Here is a 16,478-nt window from a genome sequence, read left to right as displayed (position 1 = left end):
GGTAGGGTTTAACAAGGCGGCTGTATCAGTAAACTCTGTATTGTCATCAGAACTGCATCTTAAGTGCCAGAGCCCTGAGCAGAAATGAAGGTTTCATGGGAGCTGATCTCAGAATGACATACGTGTTAGTCTTTGTGTCATGCCGATGGGATCTCAGAAGAGTTGCAGGTGGCAAAACAGCGGTGCTGCTTATGGTGCACGTGGTTGTGGGTCTCTGCCCTCCTGTCAGGAGAATGCACAGAAGTGAACCCAGAGCCATTAAGCTCCCCTTGGCCATGTGTCATCTCAGCTAGTTTTGAAGTGACTGTTGGAACTGTTGGAGGTGAATTGCACAGTATCCTAACAAAAAGAGCCTTTAATTGTGAGCTCCCAAATCTCTTCTGTCAGAAGGGAAGCCTTGACAGACACAGCATGTCAAAGCAGAGACAGGTAGTTCCTTATGCTCCAGAGTGGCCAGTAGGAATTGTTTAGGTAAGATGGGCACCCTCTGACATGTCTTCTCACTTAAGTCAGTGGTTTTAAGGTGTTCCTGCGCTATGTCTGCACTGTTGTTTAATAGCCCATTAACATTATGTTTTAACACTGTCATTCCTTAAGTGATCTTTTTTCCTGTACAGTTTATGTTTATTAAAGATCCTGTCATACTTCAGATAAATTACATGGAGTGCTATGATGGGTCAGCCTCCTTCCTTAAGTAATTAACTCATGCAATAGATGATCTGTTTTCCTTGTGCCCATTGCACCAACTTTCTATCTTAAAAACTGAGCCCTGATGCTGCAGTGCTAGTGGCACTTGTGCAGTTTCTGAGCTAAAACTTCATGCAGTTGTACGTAGATACTGAAACATTACATGTAGACCATGTTGCAGTGTGTGAGGGCAGAGATTAAACTGCAGGGAACTTCTTGCCTCCCTTTTTGCCACTTCCTTCCCTTTCAAAATTAACCCTGAGTGCATATTAAAAAGAACAAAGAAACAAACCTGATCTGGAAAGGAATGGGAATAAAATGTACAGAGGAACAGAAATAGTTACAAAGGAGACTTTTGCATTTTTGCTTCCAAGGGTGAGTGGAATGGCACGTACGTAATTGCAGCCTTTTTTTGTCATGTATGAAATATTCTGGGTTTTGTGATGATGTGGTGAAGGCATCTGGGCCATCAGGGCACTGACTACAATGCCGGGTTATGAGAAATGTGTTTGACCTTCCACCTGGCCAGAAGTGGGCGTTCTGTTTTACTGCATTTCTTAAAGCTTGAAGTTCTTTCTTTTTATGTAATGTGTTTGAGATACCAGTTACTTTGTGTGTGTGTGTGTATGCATCTATATTTAAGTTAACCAAGGAATGGGTGAGGCATCTGCATGCTTCTCTGTATACCATATTGCTGTATAGCACTAGGGTTTGTGGGGAAATGAATGGGTGGGGTAACTCCAAACAGCACACCAGGGAAAGAAGCTGAGTCATAAGATATCCTTGCATATGGAGAAAGAAGTAGGATTTCAGATACTAAGCAGTAGTACCAACAAGCTTTTGTGCTTGTGCTGGATCTCTAAAGCTCCTAAAGTATAGCAGCCTCCTTTTAAAACAATTCTTAGTTTCTGCAAAAGCTTTGTGGCTGCATGTTAAACTGCAATGAATGAAATGATGCACGAGCACCAAAGCAGAGTGCAGGCTGGGGAGGCTGCAGTGGGTGAGCAGGGGCTAATGAAAGCGGCTGCCCTGTCTCCCCAGCAGGATGCAGTTGCCTTCTGGAGATGCAGGCTCTGGAGGAGGAAGGAGGATCAGGAAAGTAATTGAATGGCAAGAGAGAAGTCTGCTTAATGAAGGGAATCAGCTGGTGCTCAGTGCTAAAGAAACAAGCAGGGCTGTGAACTGCTAGGGACTTAATTAGATGGAACTTTTCACAAAGGAAGAAGCTGTCTCGTATTATGTGTTTCATTCTTACATAGACATTTATTTTCCTATTCTCCATCTTTTCTGAATCTATTGAATTGGTCTCTTCTGTTCTCTCAGTTGTTCATCCTGTTACAGCAGAGAATGTTCAGGGTTTTCATTTTTCTCTGAAAGAAGCCATAATTCTGACATTATTATTATTTTTTTCTGAGTTTTCATTTGAAATGGGTGAGAACCACGAATAATGCTGTAGTGCGGGATTGGGAAACTGCTTCAGAATCAGCCTAAAGCTTCTGTGTCTGTTAATAGAATAAGTTAATGGTGGATTTTAGGGAAGATGCTGCTGTTTAATGACAAGCAGGAGACATCAGCGTATGATGAACATGCCTGTATTGTGTGAAGACAGTGTATGTATGAATTTGTTCCTAGCAAGGTGTTAGAGCAGTCCAGGCTGTTCTAATACTGGAGCTGTTGAGCAGATCCTGGTGGGAATCACTGGTGCTTCAGGCACACTGTATGCTGGAGCTGGGACTTCATATGTGTGAGATGGCCAGCTTAGTCCTTGAGTCCATGCTTTAAAATTGCCTTGAAAGTGCAGCAAAAGTGCCTTAGAGTTGTAGTGTGCTCCTGCAGCAGTTGGATGTGCCACTAATTGCTATTTACAACCGTGGCCATTTTGTTAATGGCATTGTTCTGCAGGCAGAGCTATGGTTATACTGAACAGTTCACTCTGAAGCTACGAAGTAATTGGAGGTGTGGGGTATGCTTTATCAGTCCCATTTCCTGCATGACAGAGAGGTTTTGCCTGTCTTTTGTATTAGCAAGTTATACTACTGAGAAGTGTTTGAGTGAGAAGTGTTCATGCTCCAGTTTGGTTAGCTCATCAAAAAGAGAAGTGAGAAATGGTTCAGGTGCAGTGCCTGGGCTCTAGAAAGCCACTGGATTTTATGGAAAATGCTTATCCAGAACCAGGCTATGGGAAGACACAGCAAGCAGCAGGAAATGCAAAACATGGAAGATGTTTTAATGATGAATGTGAGTACCCAGTTTAAATCATATCCTGAAGGAATGATGCACGCTGTCCTTGGGCAGCTGCTCTTGTGCAGCTTATGGTAGTGCAGCAGTTTGGGGGGATGGGGGTGCAGCTGTTTCGGGGCCATGCAGGGCCCAGCAGCTGGCAGTGCTGGGCTGTGGGGTGGCACTGGGCACTGTCTGCCTGTGCAGAACCTACAGGAAGGATTGCTACAGCTGCCTGCCAAAAGAAGCGGTGACATTTTGTCATCCTGTGCAGGAAGGCTGCATCGTTAATACCACACCGGCTTCTGTCTTTGAAGTTCTGGAGTATTTTTTTTCCTGAAGAGTATGGCAGCTTGCATAAAAACTGGTTCCTGGATCAAAGCAGTGGCTGTCAGGCTCCCTCTGATCACCAGGAATGTCTGAGTGAAGCAGTGCTTTAAAAATGCATCATTTCTCTCTGTTCCTGTTCTTGTTACTCCATCCAGCCTTCAGAGTGGCGATTTCTAAGTGACCTAACAGTAAGGCATATGGTGATGGTGTTTTTCATATTGGCTTTCTTAGGTCCTTAATGCAGGAGGTACACAACAAAAGAATAAGTTCTTGGGATAATTCATTTCAATTCTATAGGGACAAACGTGCTCCTGCTCCATCAAACTCGTAGTACAAACATACCTTTCCTCAGTAAGAGGCAGCACGTTTAGTCAGTAGTAGCTTGGTGAACTGCTGGTCACAAGGTGGACTTTACTGTTTATTCTGATTGTGGGCATTTTGTCTTTGCAAACGCATTAACTTATGGAATTGCATATTTATTGAAGACAGTCCCCATGTGCTGTTAGCACTGCTGTATGAACAGGGGAAGGTATGGGGTGGAAGTGGAGCTTCCCCTGGTTACACGGGCTCCTTTGCCTTGGGAGCCCAAGTGGTTGGCCCTGTTGAAGTTATATTAGGTCTTGAGTGGTTTTCTCCTTGCTCTGACCACGTACTACCTGGATGCTGCATGTGCATTTTCAGCGGGCCTGAGTTTGTTACCGTGCAGCCACAAGGGGCCTGAAGGGGTTTTTTGCTTCTCCCTTCTCATTAATAAAAGCAGTCATCCAAACTCTCCTCGTGTGAACAAAGCAGCAGGCTCTAGCTGAACACTTAATGTACCACAGTCTATTTTAAGGGAAGCAAGAGTAATACCATGTAATACTGTGAGCCCTAAAATAGAACAAGAAATTAAGGTTAGCATACCTGGCTGTTTCACAACGTGGGCAAGGAGATTTTTCTGTACAGCACTTGGGTAGCATTGGCTGAAAGACCAAGAAGGCAGCATGCATGTTAGAAGGCATTAAGCATGACACGGCCAGCCATCCTGCAGAGGTGTTGGTGTGGCCTCCCCTGCAGTGTACTGTGCAGTTCTGGGCTCCATGACCTAACAAGGAGCTTAATTAGAAACAGGAGTGCGTGCTTCTTACAGCATGCTTCATTTAAAGCAAAACCAAAGGTTCCCACTGCCGAGTAACCATGGCCTGTATTGTAACATTTGTACTATTATATGGGCAGCATGGTTTCTTACTCTTCACATAAGAGAAAGATCCCAACTGAAAGAGAAAAGACTCTGGGCTACTGCATCTATGTTTTGAATATTGGTGAAATGAAAGGCATGCCTGAGGAGTCCAGGGACTTGTAAAATCCTGCCCATGGTCCCTTCCAACAAACAGCTGAAGGCAGGGAGCTCTGGGAAGGTGAGGGAAAGCAAAGGAGCCCGGCAGAGCACCGAGCCATCCATGGACTTGCTGCAGCTTTTGGAGCACCTTTGTAAAGCTACAATTAAAACTTTGTAAGGAGTTCACAGGAAATCCAGGTGCTGGGGATGTGAAGCAATTACCATGTGACATGGTGTGAGGTCTGTTCTTCAGTTATTCACAGAAAGTGTCATTTGATGTTGTTTCCTTTTTTTTTCACTCTGCAGATGTGGGTGGTGGCAGCTCCTTCTGATCTCACACAGATATTGGCATTGTCTATTGTTGCAGGGTGTTGGTGTGGCTTTGCTGGGCTGAGGAGGGAACAGCTGGTGTGTGTTCTCAGATCCGCATTAAGCACATCTCTGTGAGACAAGAGGTTGCCTGGCTTTTCTTGGCAGGATGGACACAGGTCTGTCAGTAGAGTTTTGCTGCAGGGTTGGCTGGATCTTCAGTCTTGAGGCCTCAGAGGATGTTTCTGACAGTGCTGCCGCATTCCCTCTGGTAATACAAGTGGAATAGAAATACTATTTATTCTGTTATCTGCAATAAATTAAATACCTTGAAGCAGAATGCCACCATTGGTAATGGAGGGCGTGGATTGCTTTCTTCTTTGCCTTGTTTTCTAAATTGCTTATGAGAAATTATTCAGAAACATACCTAATTTGGGAACAATGCTTAGTATAAACGTCTGCTATTATTAATCGATTATCTTCTGATAGATCTGCTAGTGGATAAAGTTGTTTATGTCTCGTGCATACGATTTATGCCGACGCTGGTACATTTCATAAGTCAGTGCAGGGCTATTTTTAATTTGAAGAAGCAGTTAAGCAGTCTCTGGAGGGAAGTCCCATTTTGCAAGCCTAGACACTGGGCAGATCTTAAGAATAGATATTTGCTGTTGTTCTTAGTATGTTACGTCTGTCATCCATGTTGACTTTTAGATTAGAAGCGATGTAGTTGTGACCAAGGAATTACTGTTCTTCCATTCACATGTGATAAAGTTGAGGCATAAAATCCTCTTGCCTAAGGAGTGATGTGTGGTTGGTTTATATCTCCTAAGGAATCTGTCCGGTGTTTGTAGTTTTGTTTTTACAACCTGTTGTTACTGCTGAGAGCACAGCAGGTATCTGTGATCTGGAGAAGACTGGAAGTATTTGGTGGATGGATCTTGCAGCTACCTTCATGCTGTTATTTTTTCCTTTCATCTGCAAGTATTCCCATTTAAAAACAACCCAACTTAGACCTTTTGTCAGCCGGTGGCAGGTGTGAAATGGTGAAGGCAACATCTGTGCAACTGCTTTCCTGATGCAGGTTTTTATGGATGCTTTCTTGGCAAAGGGTTGGGTTACTTCTGTCCTTCATCTTTTAACTGCCGTCCTTGGGCCAGCCCAAATTGCTTGCGTTAAAAATCGGCATAACTCAGGAGTAGTGTAAAATCAATCTTTTTAATTCTCGTGTAACATGATTGGAGCGGATCAGGTTTAATAAAGTTCACAGCAAATGAGCCAATATTTGAATCAAGGATCAAAGTACTTGGTGTTAGATAAGAAACTTCAAGGTTATGATTGGCTCGCTAATAACCTTGCTGGTGTTGTCTGAGTGCAGAACTTCATCATTTCAGGCTAATATTCCTTCTTTGTTACGACACTTATCTGTTCTCTGTCAGCTCTGACTGGCATTTGCGTCCAGCCCGAGCAGCGCTGGCAACATTTTGAATGCAGGATTTCCTGTTCTTCACTGTCTAGATTAGAGTTCTAGAAGTGCTTTCATTTGTAAGAAGTTTTTATTGTTGTTAAAGTGGAAGCATATGTGTTCAGTAACAAAAGCTTTTGTACGCTGATTTATATTAATAATATTTGTCTATTTTGTACACAGAAGTGAATATATATGTATATATGTAAATATACAGAGGAACAAATGTACTTGGTTGCAGAAGCCAAGTATTATAGTGAAGGACAATTGCTACCATTACATTTGAAAAAGGTGGATTAGATGTTTAGTTTTAATATTTCCTTGTGCCTTCTTTAAGCCCTTGCTGGTGATGACAAAGTTAGCTTCCCATGAAACGAGTCAGGGAGAGGCAGTATTTCAGAATGAAATTACATCAATATAGGCACGAGAAAATCAGGGTATAGCAAGTGTTGTGAGCTATGTGTGAGCTGCTGCCTGCAGGCTCACCTGCACTGAGCTCTTAGCTCCTGCACTAAGTAGGCCTTGCTGTCAGCTTTGCTTTTGTTGTGGAATGAGTATGGATGAAAGTATGTACCTGGACAGTCATTGCAGTGCAGCTGAGGCACAATGCTTTGTGTCAAAAACCTAATATAAAAACATATTTTGCTTGATGACATTGATTACAACAACTTATATGTGTTAGTCTCCCCTGCATGGGGCTCTTGTACCATGTGTGGCTTTGGATATGGTTAATGTACTCTTCAATTTCTTCCTGTGACATAAAGTAATTATTTTAATGTGAGTAATAATTAATTTCTATATTTTGGAATCAGAAGCACAGTTAGCATGTAGATTTGCAATGGCAGACTCTAGTTTAACTGTCAAGGGTGGTTATTCCATACATAAATCCTTTGCTGAGTTCTCTTCATGTGTGTTGTTACAGTGGCCTCATGCATCTATTTATGACATGCCTTTTTCTCCCTCCTTTTCCAGGTGAAGCAGGAGCTGTAGAAGGAAGACCTGGTGGCTCGCAACCATGCCGTTCCCTTTTGGCAAATCCCACAAGTCTCCTGCAGACATAGTGAAGAACCTGAAGGAAAGTATGGCAGTTCTAGAAAAGCAGGATATATCTGACAAGAAGGCAGAAAAGGTATGGATGGGGCTTTCAAGTTGTTAAACATTGATTAAATGGAAGAAAACAAAGAGGGAATTTACAGCTCTTTGCTCTGAACCAGTTACGATTTTTGTTATACTCCGATAAAGGACAGGCTGTGATGTACCTTTGGAATGGTGTACTTCGTGTTACTTGGCTTTGCATTTTTATGCCACTGGCAGCTGGTGTGATACTTAAAATATTTGTCTTGGAGTTGTAGGACATTGCAGGTGTTAATAAGCAGTTCAGTGATACAGAGTTCCCATGCTCATGCTCACTGTAGTAGCTTTATTGCTGGGCTTTTCTGCATGACCGTGTGAGTGGTCATAGAACAGAGTGGCTCTGTTGGGGAGACCAAGCAGCTTTGAGTCCCCGTGGCTATCAGTGGAGTATATACGTGTACCTTCTCTTTCCTGTGAGCTTTTTCTTCAGCCACAAGAAGATGGCAAGGCGTATGTTTCCTGTACTACTGCAGTGTTCTTTAAATAGGGTGGTTTGCTACTTCAGGATATGTACCTGTCTTTCAGGATCTCTGCCTTGCAACAGTCATTTACTTCTCAACTGGTAATCTGGATAGCTTCATTAAAAATTACCTGCACATTCAGCCTGCATGCAGCTGCTCCCTACATACCGACTTGTCTAAGAGGGGTTATTTACAGTTTAGATAAAGTTTTTCCTTCAAGCTCAGTACCAGTGCAAAGGCACCAACACTTCTTAGAAAAAAAAACAAAAACACCTGTGCTTCAAAATGAAGCACAAAACAAAATGACCCCCCTCCTTGTATCTGCCAGCTTCTGAAGCAGGCTGTGATATGCCCCTTGAATCCTCTCCCAGCAGTAACTGTTTCGTTAATGCCATTCTTGGCATCCTTACAGAGTCAAGCACGGAGGTTAGTCACAAACTTTTCCATGCTCGCCAGTACTTCTAAGCACAGTTCGGCCAGCCTCTGCACATTGTTTCATCCAGATTTGGTGCTACTCTTGAAAGTGCAAGAGAAGCTGGATATTAACTGTATCATCTTCATCCTGATCCTCTGTAGGATCAGCGTCTTATGCCCCAGTGTCAGGATGTGATGCGTTCCAGATTTCTTGTAGTGTACCATAGTGGTTTTTCCTAGATGCTTTCCTGTCTTGCTAGGGCTTTGTGGTCCTGTGCGGAGTGCATGCTCTCATCTCATTCTGCTCTTTATCTTAGCCTATGACAGAACGTTAGCACAAAAGCTGGGAGGGTTTTCATTAGCTGCTGCTTTTCTTCTTTATTCAGACAGGTGCCATGAGAAGATAGGTAGGTGCATTGTGAGGGGTGTGAGAATGGGACTTGGCACTGCCTCCTTTATCTCAACCTCACTGTTAATTCGTGGAGATGTTGAGGTCTGTATTCTTGTGTCATCTTTCCTTTTTGTGTAGATGTCTAATAAGAAACAGGCCAGCTTCATTCCTTTGTGCATAGCTGTGCACTGTATCACATGCCTTGTTCTTGGTGCTTTAAGTACAGATTATTACATACAACTGGCTTCTTGCTGGTCTTTAATCCCATACCTCCATCTTCTTTAAAGACCTCGTTTGTGAGCCATCTTTGGCAAGAAATAATGTACTAAGCCTGTATGGCTTCATCCCGTATTGTAGGAGGCTACACATTTTGCACAAAGGAGGAAAGATGAGACAAGTTCACCAGGTTAGATGTAAGAAGGGTTAAACACTGACAATCACAGGACTGAGGTGGGTGGTGCTGGCCTATGTCATCCTCATTATTCACAGAGGAGATCAGCTGCTGAATCTGAATTTTCACAATGTTCGTTCCTCTGTGTCCTTATGTGGGTTCTTCAGGAAATAATTGTTTTGCTGGCAAGCCAAGACATCTGCGAAGGTGACTGTGGCTGTAGCAGGTTATCTTGGGTTCTTAGATTTGCTGGTTTGACAGAGAAGGCTTTTCATTATATTACAAGCCGGTCAAATCTTCAGAGGTTTAACTCTGATTAAACATCTTGAATTCACACCCACTTCCTATCCAGTCTGTTAGCACATATGTAGCCAGTCAGATAACTACAGGGAGCTTTCAGGGCTGAGTATCCTGCTGCATGTGCAGTGTTTGCTACTTTCTATGGTGAGAACAGCCCTTTGGGTGTTACTTTTGTGTGTGTTACTTGTACGCTACATTGTATCTTAAATTAAGGATACACAGTTGCGTATCTTTATTACTCTTGAACATGCAGAACTTAAATTATATGTATCAATTAGACTGAAAACATCAGCATACCTGGAAGTGAACAAAACGTTTCAAAATTAATCATTTTAAATATTTCTTTTACAAAATTAAGTTCATTGTATTGTTTTATACGCTATGAGCTTTCAAAGACAAACCAGTACTTTTCTACTGCAGTATGACAGTGGTTTGCCTTTAATATGCAGTACAGGATAGTTGCTACCACGCAGTAGCAAGTCAGTGCTGTTCTGTTATGCACAGGGTGTGCTCTGACAGATTCCAAGCATGCCTGGAAATACAGATTTGTAAAAAAGAAATATATTAATAATTTTCCTTAGAAATTAAAGCTGTATTTAATTACCATTTTGAATGCCTTGGATTATTTACAGAAAAAGATGTGAAACAACAGAAGTGATCCTGATGCATCTTATGAAACATTCTACTCTGTAATACTGCAAGATTTGCTTTATAAATAGAAATCTGAAGCTTAGGAAGTGCATTCTAGTTGCATGTTAGTCTATATGTTTTTGAACTGTGTGCATAATAGGGAAAAATTAACCAGGTAATTTTCCAGGTCATTTTAAAACATTGTTTAGGTTTGCAGTACATAGGAAATGAGATTCGAAGTGCCTGCAGAAGTCAAACTGTGCCTCATTGCTGACAGTACCTCCCATACCATGGCTGAGTGACTGCTGACTGCACTTTGTTACTTAGGACAGAGGCAATAGATGGCCATCTTTTATTCTATTTGAAGGGTAACTTCAGGAAGTTGAAAAGACTAGTGACATCTGAAAAATGTTCAACAAAAAAGCTGTTAGTTTTCCTTCCTTTGCTTTCTTTTTCTTCTTCAGCAAGGAAAGTCTTTTCATATAAGTGGGACCTACTCGTGAGCTATTACATTAGTTAGTATTTTATTCTCATCTCTTCTTCCTCTTTGGCTTACGTTAGCATTTATTTTTATGCTGCTGTTTCATTTAATTTGTGGCGCACATTTACTGTCTTGAAGGTAAACATTTACTGACATAATAGACGTGTTCTTCCCTACCCTCTGACCTTGGTTTAACCTGCTCGTGGCAGCTTCATGTTTTGGCTTTCTGGTAATAGTTTCAGCCATGCTGTCAACTGATGGAGGTTGAGTGTTACAGAAAGAGGGAGGAAAAATAACCAACAACACACTTTTTTGGCTGAAATGAAATTCAGAAAGTCACGGTCTCTCTAGTTTAACCAGCTCAATTCAGCGGACAGAGTACAGTACAATGTGCTATTTTATGTGATTCATCTGTAAGGGGCAAAGGTTGTTGGTATTCTTTTTTCTCTTCTTTTTTTAATTGTTGGAAGTAGGGAGCGAGAAGACTGCCTTCTCTTCTAATGGAACTGGGCTCTGTGGCAGATGTCTGCTGACAACTGGCATAAGCATTTTTTGCCTTTAAACAAGTGGCACTGGTATACATCATCATGTGTTTACAGAACTGTATGCTATGTTTCTGTGAGAGTTTCAAAGTCCAATCCATTTAAACAGAGTTATTAAAATAGCATTTGCTGCTTCTGATCATTTTCTAGGATAGACAAAATGATCTCTAAACAGAGGCTCAAACTTGTAGGTAATTTACAGTAACAGCCACAGGCTTAGAGCCCACTGAGCATCACTGGTTTGTAAATAAAGGTGAGTATTTTGTCATAAAACTCAAGTATTGCAGCTGTACAAATCTAAATGAGGCATGTGGTATTTTGGGAATATCCATGAAATACCCTGGAGTATGGAATAAACCACAGTGGTTCGTAGCTGTAAAGATGTGCAACAAATTTTGGAATGACAGTCACACATATGACTTTGTGGAGTCTTATTTTTAAGTAATACCTTCCTATCACTGACATGAAGAAGAAAACACAGGAGTTTTTGTTTCCTCTGCTTCCTTTATTAGTTCTGTACTCTGACCTGCCATCAGATATTGTTCATTGTCTGACACCACTGAATGGATATCACAGTTTTATTTACGGCTCTGCCCTATGATTGCTCCTCCTCAGTACTGAGAACCTGTATAATGTACATATACATTCTGTATATATAACACATACCCTGTATGTATGTTCCATAAGAATACGTATGATTAATTCCAATTTTTTATTTTCAGTCCTTTTGAGTTTTAAAGTAGAAGAGGAAGGAATACAGAAATGGGATCTTCTACAGCTGTTGTGCATCAGAAAACATTAGTTGTTGATACAGTACTTACAGGGAAATGTCATATTTCTACATTTGTGTGGATCCAGAAGTCATAGTTGGGCAAAGTAGAAGCACTGGCACTTTTAACTGTGGGCATGTCCTCAGTGTTGCCATTGTCCTGCTTAAAACAGCTCCTAAAGCCTCAGCATTTTTTCTTCTCCCATCTTACTTCCTAAATTGGTGTGCAGGGGCAAACTACAGTAGAATACTTTATGGCTTCTTTCTCTTTCCTTGGTAGCAGTGCTTCAAGGGCATCTCTGTGTAGCCCTGTGTTTGACAGACATTCCTCTTCTTTTCCTAGTAAAGATGCATTTCTTCTGAATTATAAAGAAATAGACCAGTTGTGTGGCATAATGTGGCAAGCTGGCTTTCTCAGTCTACTTCTGTAGGAGATGCCATGCATCAAAGCAGTCGCAATGAACACTTCTTGCTGTCTTACAGAGTGCAGAAAATCCTGTGGAATTTAAATGAAGGAGCAGACAGCTGGGAGTTAGTGAGAAAATGGAGGCAGCGTGGAGTAGAAAGTTGTGGAGCAAAAAATGATCTAGTGTCTCCTTAAAGGTCACAGGCTCCTTCCTTGCATACCTAACAAAGCTGGAATGGCTTCAGCTTTAATAGCACATGGGTCATGCTTATGTCTCTCTAGATATAACCCACAGATGAGAAATCTTCCTACGTGTCCCTTACAAGACAGGCAATATCCAGAAAGTTCTCATTCTTTCCCTTTATTAGTTTTCCATGTGCTACCAAATGAATGCTTTAGAATACATGCATACCTTATTGTCAGATTCATCTAATTACTGAAAATGAATGCACTCACAGCCCATTCACACCTTTTAGGCACGTGAAGAATGAATGTAATACGGCCAAACCCATTATATCCGATAATCATTTTTCAGTGTTTTATCCCAAAGCTATGCTATACAAACATTTGCATTTGAAGTAGTTCTTCCCTCTCCCCTCCAAGATAACTATGCTTTTAGGATTCAGAAGTGAATGTTTAGAAGTGTTCTTGCAGATTTTGTTTACTTATATTTAAGAGATCTCTGCTTCCACTGCTAAGTGTTGCTCCAGTCCGGGGAGCCACAGGCATTCTTTGCACTGGCTTCCCAATGTGAGTAATGTCTCTCTTGATGTCTTCTGGACTTCAGATGGGAAGCTTCTGATGCTTCCATTTGTCCCTTTAATTGAAGTTTTCTATGGAAGACTGACTGTGGGTCCAGCTGCCAATTTGTTCTTGTATACCAAGAGAACTTGATACGGTTCTCTTCTGAGTTTCCCTTTGGAAAGGAAAGAATTGATTCATAGTGACTGTGGTGTGAAGCTGGTATTTGCCAGGAGATCCACAATGTGTAGAATCTACAGAAGGAGGGCAGGTGTCTCTCTGGGCAGCTTACTACACAAGCACACGTCTCTGTTGGGTTTTCCAGACTGATCCCATGTACCTCTGTTTTACAGAATGGAAATGCTGTCTGGTTCCTTTCATACTGTCACTATTCTTTAGGAGATTTTTGAATGGGAAGCTTAGAGGCATTGAAAAAGAAGAGATTTTACTTTTGATAACTTGTTAATTAAATTGCTTGTCATGTCTCTGCCTTGTTATTTTTTAATAGCACAGAACAACCTTATTTGCAGAAAGATTATTGTTTTCTTAACAGGTTGTCGTTTCCTGATTTATTTATTTATTCTCTGTCATGGAAGCGTGCGGTTGATAAGAATAATGATATGCAGTTACAAAGACAAATGGTATTCTCTATGCTCTATCTTATTTCTGTTTTCCTCTGTTTTCTTCAGGCCACTGAGGAGGTCTCAAAAAACCTTGTTGCCATGAAGGAAATCTTATATGGCACAAATGAAAAAGAGCCACAGACAGAAGCTGTGGCACAGCTTGCTCAGGAGCTGTACAACAGTGGTCTCCTTAGTACCCTTGTAGCTGACTTGCAGCTAATTGATTTTGAGGTAAGAAAATTGATGTTTAGTGTATTGTATATGTTAAAATGAATGCATCTGAATTCCTGTCACTTCCATTGGTTTTAAACATCCTTTGATATGCAGCTTTTGTTTTCTAGCCAGGACAAAGCCAGGAGAAAGGGAACTGAATATCCCAAACTATCTAGGAAATAAAGCAAATACTGAATACAGATTCAGTGATTTTAGGCACATAATCTGCCCAGAATGGAAGTAGATAAACCACTGCACCTGATGCTATGATTCTGTTAAAATTAGGGCATAATCCTTAATTATTGTACTAATACCTCTCTGAACACAAGCTACGGTACTGCATGCCATGTCTGTGTTCTCATCTTGTTAAATTAAATTACTTTGAAAAGAAACCAACCGTAACGTTTTTGAAGAATTTTAATGATGTGAGGTAAAGCTGCTCCTTTAACTAAGTCTCCAGTTTTTCTCTCTTTGGAAATGATGCAACCTATTTCTTTCTTCTTACTATTTTTTATTTATATATTAAAAAGCCACAGTATTTTATTGGTTACTTCAAAATAGCAACACATAAAGTCAAATGTGTCTCCATACAAACCTCTGTCTGACATTTGTCATCACATCACATAGAATAATTCAGTTCCCAGCTCCATAGAGAGAAACTACCCCATTTAGTTACAAGGAATTGCAATACAATTGGATTTTTCTGTTTTCCCTAAGGTCCCACAAGAACTGTGTGGCTGTCCAGGAAAGGAGCCAAAGCCCATGTATCGCACTCCACAGCCTTGACCATAAAGGCCATACCACTTAAGATTGCTTAAAGACACTATTGTTCATGACCAAGTTGTTCATGATGCAAGCAGAACAGTTTCAAGTCCTATTGTAGCATGACAGTCCCCAAATAATAACTTTCTTCCCTGTTCTTTTCCTCTTGCCCCTCCACCCCACCCATAACTGCCTCTGATTTGTGTTCAATTGTAATATGGTTGTATTTTATTTTCCCCCCTCTACCCATGCAAATGTTTACAGCAAACATAATACATTCAGGTTGTTAAGTAAGCAAGGAGACCTGGGAAAGTTGAGATACAGTGTTGAAATATGACAGCCTTTAATTGCCAAAGAAAGGAAATCATGAAACGTCATCTGGATTCTGCTGACCTCTAGATTCTTATCAGCTTCATGTTTACTCAGCTCAGTTTTTAGAGAAGGAAACATTCATTATCTGCTGGTGATGAAGAATGATAACAGTTTGTACAAGCTTGCTCTCATTAAAGAGAGCTATTCATTTTATTCTAAGGGGACTTAAGAAGATTGCAAGTAGTTTCCTGCTTTAGACTTTCTGCTACTTTGTTACACAAGGATATTATCTTTTCCCCTTGAGAAACAAGTCATTCACATTGCTTTCCAGGCTGGGCCTTGTCTGCTTTTTAAGGATGGGGTCTGGCAGACCGCCCAGCTATTGTTTTTCTTAGAATTAATGTCAACACACCTGTGCCCCAGACCTGCACTAGCTTCCCATCTAATACAAAGTCATCAGATATTGGTGTTCATATCCCAGAACTCTGTGATTTGGAATTTACTGTATTTGAAATGATTTTTCTATTAGAGAGATAGAAACTTTATTTCCTGCTGGCTCTTAAACTTGAGGGTTGAGTTTAGCGTTTGGTACTTCCTTTGCCTCTGTAAAGCTTGAAATTAGTCAAAGATGAAGGAAATACCATCTTTTTTTGGTCAAAACTCTGCTCTTCTTGAAGACATCTAACAGAGAAGGGACCGTTTACTCAGACTCTTGAACAGTATCATGTATTTGAATGTGAACAGAATGGTTAAAAAAACCACAAACACAGGCAAAAACTTCATGTTTTTTAATCTTGTAATTAGAAACTGTGACTTTAAGAATCTTGCTGGGCCTGGAAGACCTGTTTAAAATGATATTCGTGCCTGGAAGATTTCTTTCCAAGTAGAGCAGTGCACAAAACCATCTACTTAGCAAAGCTATGGAGTTTTCAGCTATCACCCCATGTGTGCCCATAGGAGAGATGACATCCCTTGTAGAATTGTATTCTTTGTTCTTGCTGGTTTTGAAACGGAGAGGGGGGAAAAAAATAAAGCAAACAAAAACGCCTTTTGCATGAGGGAGCCTGAATCCTTGTGCTGGGAAGACAATGCCAGCACAGTTGTACTCTCACCTCTTGCAGTCGTGACCACTGGCACAAGGGCCGGTGCCTGTTTGCCCTTGTTAGCCATGAAGTCACTTAGCAGTGTGTGCTGCTTAACAATAACTAGGCTTGGAATTACCGTGTACCGCTATCAGTTCACTTAGGTGAATAATACAGAAATGCTGTTTTTGCTGCTGAATCCAAAGGAAATAGTGAGATGTAGAGCAAAATTGACAATGTTAGTGAATGAGAGTTGATGTCTGTATTATGTGGAGGTTGAGTAAAACAGCCTGGAACACTGCTCTACTCATTTCAGAACAAAGAGTGCTGGTGTTGCTTTGGGCTGGCTTGCAACGGAATTGTAATTGAGAAAACAAGCATTTACAAACAAACTCTTATATCCTGAAAACAACAAACCCTCAAATGGCCCGTGGTAATTCACAAACATGCCATTTGGAAAACTGCAGCCCTCCTACGTTTGTTACAAATGTTTGGGGTTT

At 41.1% G+C, this 16,478-nt stretch overlaps 1 protein-coding gene across 6 annotated transcripts in view; it reads left to right on the top strand.

The window, feature by feature from the left end:
• The window catches only part of CAB39 (calcium binding protein 39), a 44,372-nt gene that overhangs the window by 18,869 nt on the left and 9,025 nt on the right, over positions 1-16,478 (top strand). For 4 of the 6 annotated variants that reach the window (XM_085512834.1, XM_015871223.3, XM_085512836.1 and 1 more), the window contains exons 2-3: positions 7,299-7,455; positions 13,676-13,840. In XM_085512834.1, coding sequence (XP_085368960.1) covers positions 7,342-7,455; positions 13,676-13,840 — 279 coding nt within the window. In that variant the 5' untranslated portion in view covers positions 7,299-7,341. Of the gene's footprint in view, positions 1-4,922; positions 5,136-7,298; positions 7,456-13,675; positions 13,841-16,478 lie in introns of all 6 variants that reach the window. The other 2 variants (XM_085512833.1, XM_085512837.1) reach the window with 2 other exon arrangements.

The sequence above is a fragment of the Coturnix japonica genome, chromosome 12 (genome assembly GCF_054131305.1).
Source record: "Coturnix japonica strain WE chromosome 12, WE-NBRP24, whole genome shotgun sequence".
Taxonomy (NCBI): Eukaryota; Metazoa; Chordata; class Aves; order Galliformes; family Phasianidae; genus Coturnix; species Coturnix japonica.
Note: the sequence above shows the minus strand (reverse complement) of the source record. Positions and strands in the feature narration are given on the sequence as shown.